This window comes from Ranitomeya variabilis, chromosome 5, assembly GCF_051348905.1.
Source record: "Ranitomeya variabilis isolate aRanVar5 chromosome 5, aRanVar5.hap1, whole genome shotgun sequence".
Classification (NCBI taxonomy): domain Eukaryota; kingdom Metazoa; phylum Chordata; class Amphibia; order Anura; family Dendrobatidae; genus Ranitomeya; species Ranitomeya variabilis.
In genome coordinates this window covers 194,712,412-194,737,901 of record NC_135236.1, presented here as the reverse complement: position 1 = coordinate 194,737,901, position 25,490 = coordinate 194,712,412, and the positions used below count along the sequence as shown (strand labels likewise).

At 39.4% G+C, this 25,490-nt stretch overlaps 2 protein-coding genes across 3 annotated transcripts in view; one reads left to right on the top strand and one right to left on the bottom strand.

Annotated features, from left to right (window-relative positions):
• The window catches only part of FAM227B (family with sequence similarity 227 member B), a 1,130,503-nt gene that overhangs the window by 845,236 nt on the left and 259,777 nt on the right, over nt 1-25,490 (bottom strand). The window lies entirely within an intron of this gene.
• Nucleotides 130-25,490, top strand: part of FGF7 (fibroblast growth factor 7) — an 84,510-nt gene continuing 59,149 nt past the window's right edge. Inside the window, exons 1-2 of one of the 2 annotated variants that reach the window (XM_077263706.1) lie at nt 130-395; nt 931-1,481. In XM_077263706.1, the coding sequence (XP_077119821.1) occupies nt 1,196-1,481 (286 nt within the window). In that variant the 5' untranslated portion in view covers nt 130-395; nt 931-1,195. Of the gene's footprint in view, nt 396-906; nt 1,482-25,490 lie in introns of both variants that reach the window. The other variant, XM_077263707.1, reaches the window with a different exon arrangement.

Below are 25,490 nucleotides of genomic sequence, written 5' to 3'. Positions count from 1 at the left end.
TTGATATTTTCAAGGATTCTGCAAAGTATCTGCCCAGAATGCTCTTGCTGCTCAGTTCACACAGTTAAAAGCATAAAACATGCTCATAGCTCCCTCTCATGATGACTGAGATTCGCACAACTTTTTTTTCTCCCTCTTCTTTCAGCTGCTGAGTGGTTAGATTTAATTGCTTCAGTGAGGTCACCGAAAGGTATTTATCGAAAAGCATTGAACAACAACAGGCTTAACACAGACACACAGAGAAAACCCCTCTTGCGCGTTGATTTATGGAAACAATTAGGATTGTAGTACAGTTCTTTCTGGGTTGAGAAATCTTGTCGCTACATACTCATGCTGCAGAGAGCAGGCAGCAGAAATGGAATTCACATATATCCAGCTGTTATCATGGAGAACAAGTAAGTTATCTCTGCTATTCAGGGAATAATGAGTCTTCTAAACTTTCAAAGCTTTTATTTTTCTGCACATTATTACTACCTTTAGTGGGAAGACACAGTGGTTTAGGTAACAGAATGAAATGTACTTTTAAGTGAATATCTATGTAACGTAGTATATAGCGATCAGAGTATTCTTGACAGCTCAGCTCACATGCTGCTGTCCATAAGGCATGTGGAAAAGAGTTCCCAGATTTCCACTATGCTGAGTAATAGAGCAATTCTCTGCATGAACACAATCGTGTTAGCACTAAAGACCAGTAAGTTAGAACCACATGACGCATATGCTAACATTGTTTTTTGTAACGCTTTGCATGTTTTTGTCTGTTTTTCTTCTCTTTTATGCCATATTTTTATGCTACTAGAGAAAAAGATTTTTTTTTCAGAAGTTAACAATTATTAATGGAAATGCATTTTAACAGAATCCATTAGTAGGGTGGAAAGAATTGCAGTAAACTTTATCATGTCTTTACAGTTCTGTTACATTTGCATTCAACAGTATGTCCGAGTGGTCTTAAAAATGATTGCTGCCAAGGTCATCCCATTCTGAACTTCTGAAGATACTGGGGAGGAAGATCAGTTTTGTGAAGTCCACGGTTTATGGCAAAGACACAAGCCATCAATACAAGCCTGGAGTTATACTGAGTTGTTTCATCTAATCTAATAGTAAAGTGTACAACCAGGTCTAGGACCTAAAAACACAGAACAACCTGAGATTTAAGTTTCATTATGATGTTCATGAACACCCAGATCACTGCACTATAATGCGCAAATGGATACTAACTTGGATCCTGCCAACTTTGCTCTACATACCATACCTTTACACTATCTTTCTAATGGGCACGCTCTCACTAGCCTGCAATGACATGACTACAGAGCAAACGGCTGCAAATGTGAACTGTTCTAGCCTTGAACGGCATACCAGAAGTTATGAATTTATGAAAGGGAGTGATGTAAGAATAAGGAAACTTTTTTGTCGAACGCAGTGGTATCTGTGGATTGATAAGCGTGGTAATGTGAAGGGTACACAAGACCCAAACAACAGCTACAGTAAGTACCCATCACTTATGTCCTTACTAGTTCTAATACTGTGTATTTGGGGCTGCTTTAAAGTTTAATGAACCAATAAGATGATGCTAACATGATGGTCATAGTTTGCTCAAGTTCACACACATAATCCAAGATAAATCAGACTTGTGTTTTACTCTCCTAGACAGGCATTTGGTATTCATTTAGGTACAAAAAATGCAGAGAGATTCCAAAAATGTTTGCTGGTCCTTTTCTTAAAACTGTCAATAACTAGCTAATGCAAGTAAACATGATAAAAAAAAGTTGTGTAAATAATAGCTAAAGAATTATGATGATTTAGCCAATAGTTCTGAAAACTAATTTTAATATAACGCATTGTTTCAAATGCATATGGACAAGGATATGAAAACAGTCTGGACAGTTTCATGATGTATTTCTTGCCATGTGATAGTGTGTAGATTCAGCAGGTGACCTATTAACAAGTCTACAAGAGAACACAAAGCTTTCCTATCCCATGTGAATTGGCAAAAAAATATACCGTATATCTGACTGTGCATAAGCATCAATAAGGAGTATCATTCTTCACAGTTAAGTCTATGGCAAATCTATGGGAAAATTCATATTTGTTGTGGATTGTGTTCTTAATTGAATTTCACCTTAAGCATTAACAGACTGATATTCACTATGAAAATGTGAAACTCCACTTGCATGCTCATATTTTTGTCTAGAATTCTTCATGTACCTGTGGATGGGGTTTTGAAAACCACATCCCTATTTACTGCCTTGTAAATTGCTATGGACTTGCGGTGCAGAATCAACACTGCAAATGAGCAGAAATTCTTCCACTTCTGATTGGTCCTTACAGTAATCAAACTGTGAAATACTCAACCACAAAGAGTAAGAACTGCAGATAAAATGACAGCATTAAAAAAGGATGTTTTGTCTTCCTCTACATCAAAAGATTGTACTTAACTTGGTGTCTCTTTTAATCTGTGAACATGTTACTTTATATGTTCAAATGTAACTTTAACCCATTACTTGCCAAATTAGCAATTTTCATTTTTATTTTTTTTTAAATGACAGATTTTTAATGATTTGGGTCCTAATGAATCAGAAACATAATTTGCAAAAATTTTTCAAGTACGGATTTTTCAGAAAAGGGCGTTCCAATATTCAATTAAAAATGACAATGACATGATTTCCTATTTTGAAAACAGTCATTTTACAAACACAACACAAAAAATTGGACCTAATTATAAAAATTATAAAATCTTAGTTGCTAGAAGCTAAAGATTAGGTGTCCCAAAAAAAGGACATTTGTAGATAATGGATTAATTAAACACCTTGTTTTACACAAGACCCCTTGTGTAATGATCATTGGCAAATGTAGGACTCAAATTTGCTGACTGCTTTGAGTGGAAGGGCAGGTAGAGTAATTGTGCTGTCTCTGTTGTGTCTCTAACCACTTAATAGCAATATTTGCTCTGTGTAACAAAGCCACCAGATGTGTATTTTCTCATCTGCAATAATACATATCTGTGGAAGACGACAAAATGACTACAACAGAATAAGCCACTTAAAAGGACAGGGTGACACATTTGTAATGTAACCAAGTAAAAAAAAATTCTAAGGGTATAATTTAGGATTATACAGTAAATAGGGCAATGAGTAGTGGAGTCCCTAACTGGGTATTTAAAAGCAATGTAACACAACATCAAATGCAACTAGACAGGAGGATACAGGGTGTGACAATAATGTGTCATCTAAAAGAAAAGAGAACAGGAGTCTGTTTCACTTGTAGAGACCAATGCATCTTAAAGTTAATTAGAGTAGAGGGAGCCTGGTGGAAGAATTATTGTATATTTACTGCTAGAACGTAAAGTAAAACAAGGTGCTATCACATGGAAGAAACCTACCGAACCATAGCAAGTAATGAGCAGCAAGGTTCTAGCTGTTTCAAATGTGTTTGACAATGCCAACAAATGGCTAATAATGGCCAAATCAGTAATAATTGTAAAAATCAATACAATAGAACAATGAGAATTTGCATACGTACGGATCCTTACCGACAACCTATAACCTTGGAGGTGTCAAGTTCTGTGTAATGAAAGTTTAATGATTTCCAAACAATCAAATTGTAATAGGCAAAAAAAAAGTAATCAGTGCATGTGTAAGCTGGGACTATACAAGTTGGAATAGATGTTGGCACGCAATTGGCTGCCTACATTTTTCTTTTAAATGGAATCTATAGTTTTCATAATGGTGACTAAGCGGTCCTGAAGTTTTTTATTTTTTTATATATATATTATAAATATGTTATATATTATATAAATGTCTGTGTGTGTGTGTGTTCTGGAGAAATTTTGCTGATAAAAGCTGGAACTGAAGAATTAGGAGCAGGTTTCTGTTAGCGCAGCATCAGTATGCTTGTTCTTGGGAGTTCTTCGTAGATACAGTAGGCTTGTCTTTGCAGCCACTTAAGCCCAAAGCTGCTATAACATTTAGCCTGTAGTTGCTCTCCATTAAAAACCTTTAACAGAGTATATATTACTCTGTTAAAAGTTATACTAAAGTATGAGCCCTTCATGTGCTCACCATTGTCGCATAGATTCATTGTAAAGTAAAACCCCTTTAATAAGAAGATTTTACAATTTTCCAAGCCTCTTAGGATTTTGCATTAGGTAGTTCGTCAATTGGGAAAACTCATTAGGATTAGGGTGATGAATGCCTTAGGATGTCATAGAAGGAGGTTCCTTACACCAGACCTGTGGTTTTCTGGAGCCTCTCCAGGGTGTGCGGAATGGAAAACATAATCAAGGTAGATTCTATGTTGGCAAAACACATTGCTGCTACTGAGGTGCAAAGGTTACAGCACAATTAATGCCACACAATCCAATGGAATTTGCTTTTTTTGGCAGTCAAGCCAAAATCCTGTTTGCAAGGCAATATCCTTCCTCACTACTGATGGAGTACCTCTCCAACCCTATACCGATGCAGAATTCTAGCATTAATTTTCACTCTATTGTGTGTCACAAATGTATAATATCATTTTAAAGGGAATGCATAATCAGAAAATGACCAACTGCTAAGTGAGGTTTGTGTGTTAAATGTAGATGTTTTCCTTTTTTTTCACATCTATATTAAAAATATAGAAATCTTCATATTTTCTCACTAACCACTGGGGCTATTTCAGACTCAAACTTTCTGCTCTTTCAGGAACAGTTTTCAGAAGTCTCATTATCATCACAGTCAGGATTACAATGGCAGGTAACACATCTATACACAGCTGATAACAGAGAACCCACAATAGGTTATGTCATAACTCCACCCTTCACAATGACATTTGTACATGCTCATTAAATGCTTCAATACAAAACAAAGCTTAAATAAGTCTATTGTTACAAATATATATGTGAATTTCCTGAAAGAACAGGAGGTATGAGTCTAGTATAGCCCTAGTTGCCAGGTATAAAATTATAAGATTTGTTTTTTTTTTCTTTTTAATATAGAGTGTGATACAAAAAAATAAAAAACACCACATTTTTAATACATCCAACATAAAAACCTGGTTTAAACTGTAGGTGATGTTCTGATGACACATTCCCTTTAATACTTTCACACACCTATACAACAAGCACTTGTTAATAGCTCAAAATAGTTTACAAATCTTAGGTCTTTTTTGAGTGTCAGTGTTTGGTCAGTATTTTGCATTTATATTTGTATTCAAAATCAGGAGTGGAACCTACAGATAGAAAGTGACATCTGTTTTGTGTTTTGGCATACAAATACTTAGGAAATACTTACTAAAATACTGATGTCTCGATAAGGTCTTATTGGAGTGCTGTGGTTGCTGATCAACTTGAAAAGAAACTTCTCTACATCGAAATGCAATAATTTAGATTGACTACTCCTTAATGCCATAAATAACATTTTCTTAAAATACAGGGTTCTTGAAAATTTGATGGATGGGCACTATTTAATTAACACTTTACATAAAATGAGTTACTTAAAAGTTTATTTTTTGTTTTCTATTCATATATAGATACATTCATACATACAGTACATGCTTGAGTCTATGCTGAGAACATGGTAGAACTACAAGTAGTCAGTTCTTACATCCCATTTAGTAAAAAAAAGATGCATTATACCATATGGCTCATGTTAGACTGCATCCACCATAGTTACTACATTCATCTACTGTGTAATGAGTATGGTGATTCCCTTATGGAAGCCTCAATTGTAAAAATGTTAAAGCCTTAAAGATTTGTACGCTAAATGTAAAATTCTTTATATATATGGTGTACTAAAAATTATGTTTGGTCTTTTTTAAATGGAAATTATCATGATGTCCTATTAGGTCAACCAGACATCAAAGAGTGCAACTTGAGAGTCCTCTATGAGCTTGGAGGAGCGCTTGAGCCACCCTTGTATTTGAAGGATAGTCGTGCAATGCTACATTTTTATTACAGCGGTCTGGCTGGTCAGTTTCACTTGTCACAATTAGCTGTTTTTCATGGACAGAAACAGGACCTGGAATGGTCAGTCGATCACCTAAGGATTTTTTAAAAGGGCAGTCTTATTTGTAAAATAAAAATCCTTAAAATTTCATGTTTTTGCAGCATTATGTATAATCAACCATACTACAGTTTTGGCTTCTTTGTTGTTACTGAATCTGCTTGATGAGTTTTATTTAGAGATTAATGTTGTATCAGTGGGGTGTCATGTTTTCATATTTACTGGGTTTATTTATTACCAATCAAGATAATTAACCTTATTGATGTGTTTTTCTATATCTGAAGGCAATCCTTAAAACCTTGAAAATGCATAATTGGTAACCTAATTAGAAGCTTGAGACAGAATCTCCTTGTAATTCATTTGTAATTGTACCATTTTACAATGCCTGCAGGTAGTCCAGGGTGACAAAAGGAACTTTATATTTTAACAACATGAGAGCTGAAATAACTGTTCAGTGGGAAAATGGTCACCTTTTTCTCTTAAATATGGTACTTTAGCATCAAAAGAGGAACAGAAATCATTACCATTTTTCTTTTCAAAACATACTAGTTTATAAAGATGAAATAAACTTTTGTGCTCATTATTCCTCTCTATATTGGCCTCAAATATTCTATTAAAAAAAGAACATATTCTTTGTGTAGACATGTTTATTTCACATTTCGAGAGAGAGCTAGAATAATTAGGGCCACTAGTACGCTTTAAAAAAAATAACAAAAACTTTGCAAACTATATTATGCTCACAATATACAGTAAATGGCAACCCAGAAACTGTTTCACACATTCCAAAGAATTTTATATGTATTTCTGTAGACTACCTTAACTTCTCTGGATATAGAGCCTAGTTATATAATATAATATACAATAATTCATGTATTAGAAGTTAATAGTTTAAAAATGGAAATGCTTACCTCCCATTTTATTTTTTCTTCCATCTCAACACAGTAAGGCTATGTGTACATAGCATCTTTAAGACATCAGTGAAACTGCCAAATTTTCCAAGGAGAAAATGTCTCAGGGAAACACCAGTGGACATTTTCCTGAAGCGTCTTCACCGGCGTCTTTTCAGTTGTTTTTTGGTGGCTCTGCTGCTGGCATCATGGCTCTATACATTCAAGTATATAGAGCGGGAGTCTTCCAAACAAAGCCTCCCTAAGAATGAGCAGGTTACTTCTTTTAATTACTTAAAGGTGTTTGAATGCTTAAGCAGTTTATAGAAGTAACATGAGATGGAAAATGAGAACAGCAACGCCGATTTGATATTGCTGTGCATTATGTTCGTTTGCAGCATTTTTTAGGGAATATTGAAGGTGGAATCGACTTGAAAAAGATGTTGTGTGCACGTACCCTAAGTTACTAATTTCCCCAAAGCATAACTGGAGCTGAATCGCATTCATCTGTATACCAAACGTTTTCTTCTTTTGGGCTACAACAGTATTTGCTGTTCAATCTGTCACCACTCTTGACTCCCCTGTAAAATTACTAAGTCATTCTGGGTCACGCTTGGGTCAATCAAGTTTCTAAAAGAAAATCCATGTTGTTTCATCCATATTGTTTAAGTAGTCAGATGACCCCAAACTCTACTGGAGACATATTATAATTTCTATAGGCAATGTTCCCTGTCTTCATTTTTCATCCCCAAACTAATTTTTTTAAAGAAAACGTTATAAGTCTCCCCTTCCATACTATTTACTCGGCCCAATAATTCCCTCATCTGCTCAAGTCAATAGTCCTGATGTCCTTAAATATAAAAATAATGGTGCTTTAGAGCAAGTGCATTGTGGCAAACCTGAAACGGGCTATACCATATTAGTGGCTGCAGCTATCCAACTTGTTCAGGAGAACATTGGAGCTCAACCATGCCATAGCCATCTTTTCCAGACTTATAGTAGTGAAGATTTTGCATCTGCTACGCGTGATCAAACAATGCAGGAAAACTTTAACGACGTAATAGATAAGCAGAGCAAGTGCGAGGCTGGACCGCATCAGAGACCATATCCAGTGGATGCCACACAAACAAAAAATTGCAGAATAGAGGAATATAAAGTGCTGTGATGCACGATTAACTTAAGATATATGAAGAATTGTATTGTTTTGTTTTATACATTTTTGAATTGCAAAGAGTATATATACACTATTGTTTCAGACACTTTTTATGTATACTGACTAATGCAAACATGTATTCTTAGAATCCATATGCTGCCTGAACGGTATAGCTAATAATAGTAGTTGAATTTCTTTTTACTTCACAGGTATAAATAGCCCATTATTTAAGCTAAATCATTGATAGGAAGTTAAAACATTTACCTATAAACACTTCCATTTTGCCAATTAAAGAAACATTGCCATCAAAGTTTTTATCTTCTTAATATATTGCAATCATAGTATGTAGCACTGCGTACTTACAATTGCTGATTTTGCCCTTCTACCTAGTAAATTCTTATTTTTTTCTCTCCTCTGTGTAAAAACAGGAAGATTCTTTTCCCTGCCTTTATTATTACCCTCTTCAACTCCTGACCCAGCTGCTCCCTCCTCCCTCTACCAGGGACTTTTGCAGTGACTCATGAGTCATACAGGGAAAACTTACCTCCTGTTTCTACATAAAGATTAGAAGGATTTAGCTTGTCAGTTTTTAATAAAGTGATGTTATAGACCTAATGGAAAAGAGAAGATTTAACTGGGCAGAAAGGCAAAATTAGCAATTGTAAGCGCACAGTGCTATATAATTTGATAGCAATATATTAATAGGATAAAAACTTTGATGGGAGTGCTACTTTAAATAAATGAATTAAGTTATCAATAAGCGTTTAGGCTATCATGTCAAAACAGACTTGGAACAATTGACTAGTGCAAGTTAAGAATTCAAGTGGCAAAGTAACAGAGGTACGTCTTGATATATTAAAGCTTACTTTTTTGTTAAAAATTTGATTTTTTTTCTCACTGAATGATCTAAGTAATTCTGAAGAGAATACCGTTTAGTTAAATCTATTTATCTAATTTGAGAAATTATGAAACCAATCACACCATATATATTGCTGTTGTCAAAAACAACATCATTCTATAATGTTACTCAAATGTAGATGGACATTTTCTTTCTCATAATACCACATCCTGCCACTGACTTCATCTCATTAAAGTTTAATGTTAGACCATCTTATGGCGTGTGTAATCTGACTCTGAATAAACAACAAACATAATGACCAGGGAAAAAAGTGGGTAAGCAAATAGCCACAGAAAAATAAACTAAACGTACAAACGATTTAATGAATGAGTAAAGTCTGCAATCAGCAGTCTGGAAAAGCTTCATTCACATATGTAGAAATAATGATTTTGTGGCAGAAATGAGTCAAACCATTTAATAGCTGTGAATAACCACATGTCATCTGGAATTTCAGCACACAGAAAGCAAAGCAGTTAAAGCATTTTGTTTTGGGATCAAATTAATTGAAGAAACATAAACTGTCAGCGACTGGACTACAGTAATCACTTAAGAAATTGGAACTTTACATTTGTGTCGAATTTTTAGGCACAAGGACATCAAAGTATTTTAGACAATTGTATTAGCATTTAATAGAGTTAAATCAACAAACTATAATAACATACATATCAGATAAAACTGTCCACAGTGCAAGCATGTCTTTATTTACAGCCAGGCACGCTAAAAAATTTATTGTGAACTAGCATTTTTAGAAATGATTGTTTCACGATAATCTTGCAATGTAAACAGTTTGCCAATCACTAAGTGGATTAGCAAAACACTTGTTGGGTGAAATGATCTTTTGTACTGCAGAAAAGATTATTGCTCTCGGCAGCACATTATCCTGTGGAAACAGGATTTGCGATACAGAAATCAATGGCAGCAGATGCACACTAAAGAATCTGCTAGATCTTTCAATGAGCATCATTAAGCTCCACCTGCCTGTCTAAACTATTAAATGACCACTCATTGGTAAATATTTACAGACTCCCCTCTGAGCATGCCCAGAAAGATTTTCAAATGCAGGTAAAAGTCTCTGTCTGTCTGTCTCTCTCTCTCTCTCCTCTCTCTCTCACTCTCTCCAGACATATCATTCAATGTCTCCATTGAAATTGTTGCAACAGCACAAATGACGCATCCGTCATTACACTGGATGCATCACACACTTTTTTTCACAATTTTCGTAACGTCCATCGACACATCATTTTACTGCACAACGACGTACAGCAGACAACGCAAGTGTGAAAGAAGCCTTACATTGCAAGCACAAATGATAATTCTATAGTTGCCAAATGATACTTTGGTTATGTTACCAATGAAAAAAGTACTGTATTAATATTATTAGACTAGTAAATCACTTATTTTAGTTTTTAGCTATATATATAGACTCACATCAGGGCAAGCTATGTGTAATGTCGGACGCTGTTCAGACCAGGTCGTTCAACAGACAGCAGTAATTCCGCTTTTGACCACTATTTGCTCATTGGCGTCGGCTAGATTTTATCTAGCTGTTCCGGGGTTAATTTACCTGATCCTCGGATTGGAAGCTGGGCCATGCCCATTGCCTTTAAATAGTTCTCCTGATCATTGGGCGTCGCCGATTATAGCTTCTGTCTTGTGCGTTGTTATCTCGGTCTGGAGTGGAGAGCTGGTTGTTGGAGTATCGTTGCTGGTGGTGTATTTTCCTTAGTCTTATTTACTCCTTCCTATATTTGTATTTATTTTGCCCTGCACATTTATAGTGTATTCCTGAGTGACTGCGGCGTGGTGTCTATTTTCCTTTATCCTTGTCTGTGCTAACTGTGGGTATTGGTGTATTACCTCTTCACTGGGTGGTGGGCGGAGGTTTCAGCCTAGGGTTGAAACAGGAGACAGGGTGAGGTTTGAGGCCTGGATATGCACACCATCAGTGTAAACTCCAGGTAGAGGGTCAGTCAGGATTTCCTTAGTCTGAGGGAAATTACAGGGGCCCGGGTTATTAGCTCTCGCTCACCTAGTCCCCCGTGACACTATGCTATACAATGCCCTGAGTAGTATATTTTTCTGGCAGCTTCACAGTACTAGAAATGTCATATGGGAAAAAATGACCTGGAGGGATGTATTACATCTATTTCAGGGGCTTTCACATTGTGTTCTGTGTCTAGGTCGGGCATATGTCCGAAATCCCCAGCAAAACAGTGGTGATGGCAGATCGATCGTGCCGTCTGCCATACACTATTTTTTGGGAGTGTACGGTGACGGGAGGTGAACACTCAGACGTATCATGTTCACTCTGCCGTCTATTGGCTCAGTCGGAGCATGTAACGGGACCGAGTTTTGCAGGGATTTCGGATATATGCTATGAAGGAGATACTGAACGCAATGTGACAGGACCCTTACATTACACATTAAAAGGAATCTGTCAGTAAGATCAACCCTCCTAAGCCGTCTATATGGGCATGTAGGCCATTGAAAGCTGAATAAAATAATACCTTGATATCTGTCATCCAATGTTTTATTGCAATTTTTTTTTATATGCAGATGAGCTGTTAAGATCTGGAGGTCAGACATAGATCTGCATGAGAATCTTCTGCCAGAGCTTATTTTAAGTGAAAGTAATGAGTGACACTTTGCTCTCATAATCACACAGTTCTGCAGTGAAATCAGAGCTAACACAGAACAGCAGAGCTAACACTAAGGAGGCAAAGTTCACTTGTGTTGTACTAATACATTTGCACTACAGGTGTCCTCTCATAGGCCTTCAGTGTGAGGAGAGGAGCAATACAGCAGAGCTAGCTGACATCACTGCAAATGTGTTTGGTAAGAAGCAAGGTTGGACTCTACTGTACTGTGCTGGTTATAATCAGGCATAGCTCTGCAGCAGAGCTGCCAGCACTATGAGAGGACAGCTGCTGCTGCAAATGTTTGTAGTTAGACAAAGTTCACTTTTGCTGTACTGTGTTTGTTCTGCTGTACTGAGTTAACTCTGTTGTACTTTGATAGTTCTGATCTCACTGCAAAACGGTGTGTGATTATGAGAGCAAAGTGTCAGTCATTACATGTTTCACACTGTTAATGTCCCCTTTAATTTAAAACAAGCCATGGAGACAGATTCTCATGCAGATCAGTGTCCGACCCATAGATCTTAGCAGCTCATTTACATATAAGAAAAAAAGTGGATTTCTCTGGAATAAAACATGAAATCACAGATATCAATGTATGATTTTATTCAACTTTCTATGACCTGCATGCCCATATAGACGGCTTAGAAGGGTTGCTACCACTGACAGATTTCGTCTATAAAATTACTGGTGTTTAGTCTTTTTTTCTTTCCTAGTTTGGACTAATCCTACAATACATGAATGCTATTCTGGCAGACAACACTGCTTTTAAGCCTTAAATCATACATAAATGAACTGAGAAAGCTGGCGGTGAATTGCTAAAGTAGATCACTTGAATATGCCGCCCCAAGCAGTAAATCACATTGACAGGTCCACTGTCCTAGTAGACCAAAAAGTCCCCCAAAATATTGTCATTTGGCTAATAAGAGCATTCACAGCATACTTATTAGAATAGGGCTATATTCACTAGGGTAGTGTCACCTCCTTAACTGTGTGCACATGTTTAGCAGCCATCAAGCGCAGCTGAGAGAAGGGTATGACACCAGAAGTGCTCTTCTCAAGAATACAGTACACTCTGGACCATGAGTCCACTGTAATGTTAGACTACTCCTATTAGCCAAACAGTACAATATTGGTTGTAATATCTTTGCTAACAGGAGTGTAAACTTGAGCAGGTTATATCTATGTTATGTTACAACTACAGATCCACTGTAATTGTGCATGTGTCTAGTACTGGGAAATTAAATAGCAAACCAAACTGAGGACAGGGACCAATGTGATGGATGAGAAAATAGTACAACCCTGTGAAATATCTAACACTATTGTGAATGCATCCACATCTGCATTGATTTGTATGAAAACAAAAAACCTCAGAAGAATCTATTTCAAAATTTTCTTTCAGTATAAGATGTTTATTAGACAGATTGTTTAAATTTTTCGTATTACATCAACGGATCATCTGAAAGAGCAGGCAAACATTCTGAGAAATATCAGCTAAAATACACAATAATCTCTCAATAACGTCTATATTTGGCTCAGTCAAATGTGCACATGAACTGCAAAAAATGTTGAGAACTTCAATCAGATACAAAAGGAGCTTCAATAGATTAGGCAGCGGTGGGGGGGATCATCTTGACTTACATTCCCCCCGCCCCCAAGAGCAGACAACCAAGGGTGTCTGGCAGACACCATTGACATTAGATTGTTTAGAGGGGGTCTCATTTAAAAGCAATGGTTAGCTTCTAAGTAAAAGAAGTCATAAACGTACAGGTTTATATCTGATGCCACACAAAGCTAATAGTTTACACTCTGTTATTAGGAGGATTTCCAGACAGACATATATCATTTGTACAGTACTTGCGCTGTTGAATGGTGGGAATTCCTGTCTATGTTTTTAATGTCTTTGTCTTGTTGTGTTTGGAAGGGAGGGATATGGCAAGTCTTGGATAATTACATTACATATAGCTGCAGGCAGAGAAGCTTTTGTAAATGGTAATGCTCTATAGGATCAAAAGAACAAGTAAAATTGTGCCCATTAATCAGAGCATCAGGTCAATTGATTTGAATATATTACATGTTTTTTGAATTATGTCTTATCCATCTGGTTTCTGCGAGACACTTTGAAATCACATACCTATAGTGGAACACCTGAAAAACTAGATAAATTACCAGGAGGTGTTACCTGTACAGTTCTCACATAACAAAATGAAGATCATGGGCATGGTCCTCTCTCCTCCTGTGCTTGTGTGTGCCTTGTTTTACTCATGTTTATTGTACTTGTCTATATTTGCCCCGTTCACATGTAAAGCGCCATGGAATAAATGGCGCTATAAAAATGTATAATAATAATAATAATAATAATCACGTACACGCAATTTGTGCTGGACATGGTTTCCTTGCATAAACTGCAAAAATTAGAAGTTCCATAAAGTGTACAAGTTCCCTTAGAGTTTTTATTTGAAAAATAAAAAGTCGGATTTTTACATAGCGTTTAATTCCTTATGGTCTCCATGGTCTTTTTTGAGAGGTAGAGTGTGCTAAGACATTGTGACTAGTGATGAGCAAATATACTCGTTACTCGAGATTTCTCGAGCATGCTCGGGGGTCCTCCGAGTATTTTTTAGTGCTTGGAGATTTAGTTTTTATTGCCGCAGCTGAATGATTTACATCTGTTAGCCAGCATAAGTACATATGGGGGTTGCCTGGTTGCTAGGGAATCCCCACATGTACTTATGCTGGCTAACAGATGTTAATCATTCAGCTGCAGCAAGAAAAACTAAATCTCCGAGCACTAAAAAATACTCGGAGGTCACCCGAGCATGCTCGAGAAATCTCGAGTAACGAGTATATTCGCTCATCACTAATTGTGACCAGATATTAGTTGATTGCATAAGTTATCACTTTAACTTTTTTAGCACACGCATATGCTTAATGGGTTATTCTTATCTGTAGATGTAACCTTCTGATTGGTAGGGGTCCAATAGGTGCGATCCCCATACAAACTGAAAATGAGTTTCTCAATCCAATAGAAAATGAATGGAGCAACTGCTCCATTCAGACCTCTATTTTCACGATCAGTGAGTGTTACTATTACTTTACATCAGTGTTCCCCAACTCCAGTCCTCAAGAGCCACCAACAGGTCGTGTTTTCAGGATTTCCTTAGTATGGCCCAGGTGATGGAATTGTTGCCTGTCAAGATGATGGAATTCTCTCCTGGGCAATACTAAGGAAATCCTGAAAACATGACCCCTTGGTGGCTCTTGAGGACCGAACTTGGGGAACACTGCTTTACATGTTGGTAGAGTACCCATATTTTGATTTAGTGGGGCAATATTTTATAATCATCTATTTGCCAGCTGAGTAATAATAGTTTTGAGTCCAGACATCAAAATCCCTGACACAATTAATAGATAGCTTGGGAACTCTGCAAGTTGAATCAGGGAAATGCAGTAGATATTGTATATCTCAACTTCAGCAAAGAATTTGATAAAGTATCTCATACTATCCTTATTGAAAAAATGAACAAGTATGGGAATGGCAAGGCTATGGTTGGTGGATTTCCTGAAGAAAACTGGAAATTTTCTGCAAGAAATCCGCATGTTTCTTTTTGCGTTTTTGTCCCGTTTTTTTCGTTTGTTTTTTTTAGCATTTTGCAAGCGTAATAAGCTTGCAGAATGCTAAAGTTTTCCAAGCGATCTGTAGCATCGCTTGGAAAACTGATTGACAGGTTGGTCACACTTGTCAAACATAGTGTTTGACAAGTGTGACCAACTTTTTACTATAGATGCAGCCTATGCAGCATCAATAGTAAAAGATAGAATGTTAAAAATAATAAAAAAATTAAAAAAATGGTTATACTCACCTTCTGCAGACAGCCGATCTCCTCAGCGGCGTCCGTTCCTATAGATGGTGTGTGCAGGACCTTCGATGACGTCGCGGTCACGTGACCGCGACTTCATCACGGTCATGTGACCGCGACGTCATCGCAGGTCCTTCACACACACCAGCTATAGGAACGGAAGCGGCAGCGTGCACCTGAGAGGCGGGAAGACTGCGGGGGCCATCGAAGGTGAGTATATGACAATTTTTTATTTTAATTCTTTTTTTTTTAACCAATTATACGGTGCCCAGTCCGCGGAGGAGAGTCTCCTCTCCACCACCCTGGGTACCAACCGCACATGATCTGCTTACTTCCCGCATGGTGGGCATAGCCACATGCGGAAAGTAAGATCAATGCATTCCTAGTTGTGCGGAATCCCCGCAATTCCGCAAATTTAATGAACATATTGCTTTTTTTTCCGCGATGCGATTTTTTCGTGGAAATAATGCAACATTTGCACAAGATATGCGGAATACACTGAAAATAATGGGAGGCATATGTAAGCGTTTTTTTCACGTTTTTATCACGTTTTTATAGCGAAAAAACGAGAAAAAACGCGAAAAATACTGAACGTGTGCACATGGCCTCATAACTGGCTCAGTGATCGTACTCAAAGAGTGGTAATAAGCAGTTGCACACAGTATGAAAGTAGATTTAGCAAAGAGAGGTCCACTTACTAGATAGCAGAAGGATACAAAAGAGGACTTCACGGTCAACTGAAAACCCTTTCAAAAACCATCCTGAAATTACTTTAAGACTCCTGTGTCAACTCATGACACAGGAGTGGCAATTTCAGCCCGCAAGAGCTTCCAGCTACAGAGAATTACAAAAACTGCAAACTGGACAAAAGGTACAAAACAAAAGGACAAAGTCCACTTAGCTGATCAGCAGACTAGTAGCAGGAACATGCAACCGAAGGCTCTGGTTACAATGATGACCGGCAAGGAAATGACTGGAGAGCAAGGCTAAATAGGAAACTCCCAAACACTGATGGAAGCAGGTGAACAGAAGAAGCAAAGTGCAAACAAGTCACCAGTACCACCAGCAACCACCAGGGGAGCCCAAAAAGCGGATACACAACAGTTATTATTATTTACTTATATAGCACTATTGATTCCATGGTGCTGTACATGAGAAGGGGTTACATACAAATTACAGATATCACTTACAGTAAGCAAACTAACAATTACAGACTGATATAGAGGGGCGAGGACCCTGCCCTTGTGGGTTTACAATCTACAGGATGGTGGGGAAGGAGACAATAGGTTGAAGGTTGCAGGAGCTCCGGTGTTGGTGAGGCGGTAGCTCCGGTGGTGTTGAGGAGGCAGCAGGGTCAGTGCAGGCTGTAGGCTTTCCTGAAGTGGTGGGTTTTCAGGTTCTGTCTGAAGGATACGAATGTGGTTGATAGTCGGACGTGTTGGGGCAAAGAATTCCAGAGGATGGGGGATATTCGGGAGAAGTCTTGGAGGCGGTTGGGTGAGGAGTGAATAAGTGTAGAGGAGAAAAGGAGGACTTGGGAGGACCGGAGATTACATGAGGGCAGATATCGGGAGATTAGTTCAGAGATATATGGAGGAGACAGGTTAAAGATGGCTTTGTAGGTCAGTATTAATAAATTGAACTGGATACGCTGAGGGAATGGGAGCCAGTGAAGAGATTTGCAGAGGGGGGAATCGGAGGAGTAGCGAGGAGATAGATGAATTAGTCGGGCAGCAGAGTTACGGATGGACTGGAGAGGTGCAAGGATGTTAGCAAGGAGGCCACAGAAAAGGATGTTGCAGTAGTCAAGGCGGGAGATGATGAACGCATGCACAAGCATTTTAGTAGATTGACGGTTGAGGAAAGGATGGATTCTGGAGGTATTTTTGAGCTGGAGGCGACAGGAGGTGGAAAGAGCTTGGATGTGTGGTTTGAAGGACAGGGCAGAGTCAAGGGTTACTCCGAGGCAGCGGACTTCCGGTACGGGGGAAAGCGTGATGTCGTTAATTGCAATAGATAGGTCAGGTAAGGAAGATCTATGAGTTGGAGGAAAGATGATGAGTTCAGATTTGTCCACATTGAGTTCTACCTCTACATGTAAAGCAATGCTGCACACACTGAAGTGTTTTTATTCTTACCACAACCACAAAACTGCATATAATTTGTATTTATCTTTCCATGCTTAACTAGTAGAAATAAAGATTGTAATTTTATGTAAGCATTGTTAGTAGAGGGCTGTAGCACTAGCAAAGCATGTGTTTCTTAGATTTTATGTATGGTATTGGCTCCATGAAAAAGTTAAAATATGGATTAAAACAATTTTTTTAGATTTCATGGTGGATTTTCGGCAGGTCCACAGTAAAATCCACTTATCCTAATTTTAAACAAAAACAGAAGGATACTTCCTCTGCTGGCCTCTTGTGGTGACTTTCCGTCCAATGTTACTGCAAAAGCCAATCAGAGGCTGTAGCAGTCACATGGGACGAAAAGTGTATCAGTATAGAAACCTTCCTAGGAGTGTAGAAATCAGCAGAAAAGATGGGTAGTCTTTATTTTAAAGTAAAACAAAAAAACACTGTTGAAATTCATAGGGAATTCAGCAGCAAGATCCACTCGATTTGGTGTGAAAATACCCATAGATCTAGTTCTTTTTCACACACTACAGATTGATCACAGTATTGTATCAGTATTTTGAAAACATACAAACAAGAACAGAAACCATTTGTAGTAAATGGTGCAATACTCAGACTTTAAATTTGCACACTGAAAAACATATACCATATACAATACAATATATCAGGATAAAATGGAATATATTTGTTAAATATACAGTGCTAAAAAAAACAATGAATACAAACTCTATGTTCAGCACTTTTTGCTGCATTTTTTTCTGGGGCCAAAGCCTCTCTTGGAAGAAACAATACTGTGTTCTAAAAGCCTATTTTGCTGCCTTTGTTTCATATTTTTAGGCATTTTTGCAGTGTGCTTTGGGTGTGGATTACATGCGTGCTTTGTCTACAGTACATGTTTAATAATGTTAGATTTACTCACAAAAACACTGCAAAAACATTTGTTGCATGATCAGTGTTTTTTCACTTTCTTATTGCTTTCTATGGGTGAAAAATGCTGCAAAAACACTGAGCAAATTAACAGGCTGCAGATTTAAAAAACGCTGAAGTTTTTAAATTCGGTAAGAAAAAAACAAGGATGTGCATGAGATTTCTGAAATTTCACTTCTTGGCTGGTACTGTAAAGAGCAGCCTTAAATTTGCATGAAGAAATTCTTCAAAAATGATGCATGTGAACATAGGCTTATAGTGTTGTAAAAACTCACAACATTCTGTGAATATTTCCACTACTATATGTGTTCATTTTTTATACAATTTATTGTGATGGTATATGTAATAAAATTACTACTTTAAATTGATATGCTGTACTGAATCTCTTTTTCAGTGTAGAATCAGTAATTTGAAGCGAAAACAAGGAGTGTGTGTTAAACATATGGGAATATGATGGAAAGATTTGCTATTGATCTCAAAATATTGATGCAAGAAATTGACCAGCTGCTTGCAACAATTTGCACTCGCTCAAATAATGCTAATAGAAAAGGATTTATTATTATAGTATAATTAGATTATTTAAGCGCATAATATTTGAAAATAAAACTTTTTAATAAACATCTTCCATAAACAATTTTAGGGGAGCATTCCCTTTGAAGTCGTGTTTGTATAGTTAGACTATAAAATCATTCAATTATAAGTAATTATCACTTTCTACAGTTTCACAGATCTCTGTTGGATGCAGTCAATTAGAAAATAGTTGCTTTTAGATGAACTTGCTTCACTCTTGTCTTTGAACATAACTTAAAACATTTCAATTCACAATTCAGAACAATGACAGCACTATCAGTTTTCATGTCTGACTACTGGAATAAATGCAGAGACTCACAATAATCTTGGTTTATTCTCATGTGAACTTAAACAAAGGCAGTTGTGACAATGATGATAAAAATATAATATGATAAACTAAATTAAATATTTCAATATAAAAGTTATAACGTGCAAGCAAAAAAAGAAAACAGTAGCGGAACTCACCAAAATGTTCTGCCTTATTGTTTACAGACTTTAACTTAAGGTACCGTCACATTAAGCGACGCTGCAGCGATATTGACAACAATGCCGATCGCTGCAGTGTCGTTGTGTGGTCGCTGGAGAGCTGTCACACAGACAGCTCTCCAGCGACCAACGATCCCGAAGTCCCCGGGTAACCAGGGTAAACATCGGGTTCCTAAGCGCAGGGCCGCGCTTAGTAATCCGATGTTTACCCTGGTTACCAGTGTAAAAGTGAAAAAAAAAAAAAACAGTACATACTTACATTCTGGTGTCTGCCGCGTCCCCTGGCGCTGTGCTTCTCTACACTGTGTAAGCGCCAGCCGGAAAGCACAGCGGTGACGTCACCGCTGTGCTTTGCTTTACGGCCGGCACTGACACATTCAGTGCAGGAAGCTCTGAGCAGCAGCGCGGACGACGGGGGATGTGACAGACATCAGAAGGTGAGTATGTACTGGTTTTTTTTTACTTTTACAATGGTAACCAGGGTAAATATCGGGTTACTAAGCGCGGCCCTACGCTTAGTAACCCGATATTTACCCTGGTTACCATTGTAAAACATTGCTGGCATCGTTGCTTTTGCTGTCAAACACGACGATACACGCCAATCTGACGACCAAATAAAGTTCTGGACTTTCAGCAATGACCAGCGATATCACAGCGGGATCCAGATCGCTGCTGCGTGTCAAACACAACGATATCGCTATCCAGGACGCTGCAACGTCACGGATCGCTATCGTTATCGTTGCAAAGTCGTTTAGTGTGAAGGTACCTTTACAGCAGAGAGGGCAGTGCTGGATAATTGCCCTTGGCCGTTTCACTTAATAGGTGCTTTCTCAAGGCGTCTCTGCTGTGCATTAGTCAGTGGATGATAAAAGCAAAGATTTTGGTAAGGTCCACTACTATTTTTATTTTTTTTTTGCTTGTGGAATATAGGTTGGACTTCCTGCCACCAGAGCCAGTAAATAGTTTGGGTGTGCCTAAAGTTTTTGGCACAAAGAAGTTTGGGCATCTGGAGACGCTTTGAAAAAAGTGTTTTGTTAGATAGACATAAATACTAATTTGTGCAAAACAGAAGATGAGGTTTGGCATCCAATGCCAAATGCTTCCGAGACCAAAAGATCAAATAGCTTGATCCTTCTTTCTTCCAACATGTACCATCTAAAGAAAGCTGGAACATTCCCATTAACATTACATAGATATATACAGGGGTAGGATTCGGCCGGTTCTCCCTGGTTCGATGGAACTGCTTGTTAAAAAAGCAGCTGGTTCCCCGAACTGAGGATATTCAGAGCCGTGTTCCGGTACCACACCTCCCAACCCTCCCGCATCCCGCGGGGCAGTCACAATTTTGAGAGTGCCCTGCGGTCCCGCACTGCAGAACCGCATCCCTCCACCGCATAGAGCCGCACACCACATATATGGCTGCCGCTGCTCTGTGTGCACAGGACTTGTGATGAGGTCACAGGAGGGGAGGAGTCAGGAGTCACATGGTCAAGGGCCTCCGTGTATTGCAGGACTCTGCCGTGCTGTCATAGTGCTGGCTGAGGGTAAGGTTATTTGTGGGGTCAGGAGGGGTTTACAGTGTGGATGTAGCAGAGCCGTGTGTGTACAAGGTGTACGGAGTGGAGCCATGTGTGTACGGAGCGGAGCCATATGTGTATGAGGTGTATGGAGCAGAGCCATGTGTGTATGAGGTGTATGGAGCGGAGCCGGGTGTGTATGAGGTGCACAGAGCAGAGCCGTGTATGTACGATGTGTATGGAGCAGAGCCATGTGTGTATGAGGTGTACAGAGTGGAGCCTGTTGTGAATTCCGTTCTTGGGCTCCATCCTGTGGTTGCGAATGGTATTTTTGGGAGTTCTGCTCTTGGGCTCCCTCTGGTGGTTTCAAGTGGAACTTAGCAGCTGCGTTCACTAATCGGTTTCCTGGCCTTGTTATTTAACTGGGCTTTTGGCTTTAGTGGATGCCAGCTGTCAATGTATTTCCTGTGGATTCAGTTCTTTCCTGGAAGTTCTCTGTTGGCCAGTCCATTTTCAGCTTAAGATAAGTCTGCTACTTTTTGGGTTTTCCCTGCTTATAACCTTCTGTTTAGTTCAATTTATGTCTCTTTGTCCAGCTTGTCATTATGAAATATTCCGGCTAGTTGGAAGCTCTGGGGTCGCAGATTTGCCCCCTCCACACCGTGAGTCGGTGTGGTGGTTATTTTTGTAAACTCTGCATGGACATTTAGTTTTTATACTGACCGCACAGCAACCTATCCTATCTCTGTCTATTTAGATAGTAGTGGCCTCCTTTGCTAAAAAATCTAGTTTCATTTCTGAGTTTGTCATTTCCCTCTCCACTCACCGTCAATATTTGTGGGGGGCTATCTTCCTTTGGGGGTTTCTCTGAGGCGAGATAGCTTTCCGTTTCCATCTTTAGGGGTAGCTAGTTCTTAGGCTGTGCAGAGGTGTCTAGGCAGAGTTAGGTACGCTCCACGGCTATTTCTAGTGTTGGTGTTAGGAGTAGGGATTGCGGTCAGTAAAGTTACCACCTCCTCAGAGCTAGTCCTATTTTTGTTTTACCCACAGGTCATTTCAGTGCTGCTCCGTAGTGAGTCCATGATTGGTTTTGCCCACCAGGTCATCTCAGCACCGCTCCGTACCCACCAGGTCATAACAGTACAGCTGGCCCACAATGTGTTAAATGCATCTCAAAAGAGGGAAGAGAAAGTTCTGAGTCATTTTTTTTTGTGTGTTGCTTGTTTTGTCCTTTTTTTTTCCCCCTTGATTTTTGGATGGTGCAGGAGTTTGGTGCTGATATGGAGGTTCAGGGTTGGTCTGCGCGTATTGATCATCTCGCTGCAAGGGTACAGAGTATCCAAGACTATGTTGTTCAAACTCCTGTTTCTGAGCCTAGAATTCCTATTCCTAATTTGTTTTCTGGGGATAGATCTAGGTTTTTGAATTTTAAAAATAATTGCAGATTATTTTTTGCTCTGAGACCCCGTTCCTCTGGTGACCCCATTCAGCAGGTGAAGATTGTTATTTCTCTGTTGCGTGGCGACCCGCAGGACTGGGCATTCTCCCTTCAGCCAGGGAATCCTGCATTGCTCAATATAGATTCGTTTTTTCAAGCACTTGGACTGCTTTATGACGAACCCAATTCTGTGGATCAGGCAGAAAAAATTTTGCTGGCTCTGTGTCAGGGTCAGGAAGCAGTAGAGATATATTGTCAGAAATTTAGAAAGTGGTCTGTGCTTACAAAATGGAATGAGGATGCCCTGGCGGCTATTTTCAGAAAGGGTCTTTCTGCAGCTCTTAAAGATGTTATGGTGGGGTTTCCCACGCCTGCTGGTTTGAACGAATCAATGTCTCTGGCCATTCAGATTGATCGGCGCTTACGTGAACGTAAGGAGGTGCACCATATGGCGGTGTCCTCTGGGCAGAGTTCTGAGCCTATGCAATGCGATAGAGTTTTGACGAGAGCAGAACGGCAGGAGTTCAGACATCAGAATGGGCTGTGTTTTACTGTGGTGACGCTACTCATGCTATCTCTGACTGCCCGAAGCGAACTAAGAGGGTTGCTAGGTCGGTTACCATCAGTAGTTTACAGCCTAAATTTCTCTTGTCTGTTACCCTGATTTGCTCATTGTCGTCCTTTTCTGTAATGGCATTTGTGGATTCTGGCGCTGCCCTGAACTTAATGGACCTGGAATTTGCCAAGCGCTGTGGTTTTTCCTTGGAGCCGTTGCAGAGTCCTATTCCCTTGAGGGGGATTGATGCTATGCCATTGGCCAAGAATAAACCTCAGTACTGGACACAGTTAGCCATGAACATGGCTCCAGCACATCAGGAAAATATTCGCTTTTTGGTGTTGCATAATTTGCATGATGTGGTTGTGCTGGGGTTTCCATGGTTACAGGTACATAATCCAGTGCTGGATTGGAAATCCATGTCCGTGACTAGTTGGGGTTGTCAGGGGATACATAGTGACATTCCTCTGATGTCAATTTCCTCGTCCCCTTCTTCTGAGGTTCCTGAGTATTTGTCAGATTTCCAGGATATATTTGAGGAGCCTAAATCCAGTCCTCTGCCTCCTCATAGGGACTGTGATTGCGCTATTAATTTGATTCCTGGCTGTAAGTTCCCTAAGGGTCGACTTTTCAATCTGTCTGTGCCACAGCATACCGCTATGCGGACTTATGTAAAAGAGTCCTTGGAGAAGGGGCATATTCACCGGTCTTCATCACCGTTGGGAGCGGGGTTCTTTTTTGTTGCCAAGAAGGATGGCTCCTTGAGGCCCTGTATAGATTATCGCTTCTCAATAAGATCACGGTCAAATTCCAGTACCCTTTGCCTTTGCTTTCTGATTTGTTTGCTCGGATCAAAGGGGCTAGCTGGTTTACCAAGATTGACCTTCGAGGGGCGTATAATCTGGTTCGCATCAAACAGGGTGATGAATGGAAAACAGCATTTAATACGCCCGAAGGCCATTTTGAATATCTTGTGATGCCTTTCGGGCTCTCTAATGCTCCATCTGTGTTTCAGTCCTTTATGCATGATATTTTCCGGGAGTATTTGGATAAATTTATGATTGTATATTTGGATGATATTTTGTTTTTTTCCGATGATTGGGAGACTCATGTGAAGCAGGTCAGGATGGTATTTCAGATTCTTCGTGCTAATACACTGTTTGTGAAGGGGTCTAAGTGCCTTTTTGGAGTTCAGAAGGTTTCTTTTCTGGGGTTCATTTTTTCTCCCTCGGCTATTGAAATGGACCCTGTTAAGGTCCAGGCTATTTATGATTGGACTCAGCCCACATCTGTGAAGAGCCTTCAGACATTTTTGGGCTTTGCTAATTTTTATCGTCGCTTCATTGCTAATTTTTCTACTGTGGTTAAACCTCTGACCAATTTGACCAAGAAAGGTGCAGATGTGGTGAATTGGTCCTCTGCGGCTGTGGAGGCCTTTCAGGAGCTTAAGCGTCATTTTACTTCTGCCCCTGTGTTGCGTCAGCCAGATGTTTCTCTCCCTTTTCAGGTTGAGGTTGACGCTTCTGAGATTGGGGCAGGAGCTGTTCTGTCTCAGAGAAGTTCTGATGGCTCTGTGTTGAAGCCGTGTGCTTTCTTCTCCAGAAAGTTTTCGCCTGCTGAGCGTAATTATGATGTCGGCAATCTGGAGTTGTTGGCCATGAAGTGGGCATTCGAGGAGTGGCGACATTGGCTTGAGGGAGCCAAGCATCGTGTTGTGGTCTTGACCGACCATAAGAATCTGATTTACCTTGAGTCAGCCAAGCGCTTGAATCCTAGACAGGCTCGGTGGTCTTTGTTTTACTCCCGTTTTGATTTTGTGGTCTCGTATCTTCCGGGATCTAAGAATGTGAAAGCTGATGCCTTGTCTAGGAGTTTTTTGCCTGATTCTCCTGGAGTCCATGAGCCGGCTGGTATTCTCAAAGAGGGGGTGATTCTTTCTGCTATCTCCCCTGATTTGCGGCGGGTGCTTCAGGAGTTTCAGGCTGATAGACCCGACCGCTGTCCTGTGGGGAAATTGTTTGTTCCTGATAGATGGACTAATAAGGTGATTTCTGAGATCCATTGTTCGGTGTTGGCTGGTCATCCTGGGATCTTTGTAACCAGAGATTTGGTTGCCAGGTCCTTTTGGTGGCCTTCTTTGTCACGGGATGTGCGTTCCTTCGTGCAGTCCTGTGGAATTTGTGCTCAGGCTAAGCCCTGCTGTTCTCGTGCTAGTGGGTTGCTTTTGCCCTTGCCTATCCCTGAGAGGCCCTGGATGCATATTTCCATGGATTTTATTTCCGATCTTCCTGTGTCTCAGAAGATGTCTGTCATCTGGGTGGTTTGTGACCGGTTTTCTAAAATGGTACATTTGGTACCTTTGCCTAAGTTGCCTTCCTCCTCTGATTTGGTTCCTTTGTTTTTCCAGCATGTGGTTCGTTTGCATGGTATTCCGGAGAATATTGTGTCTGACAGA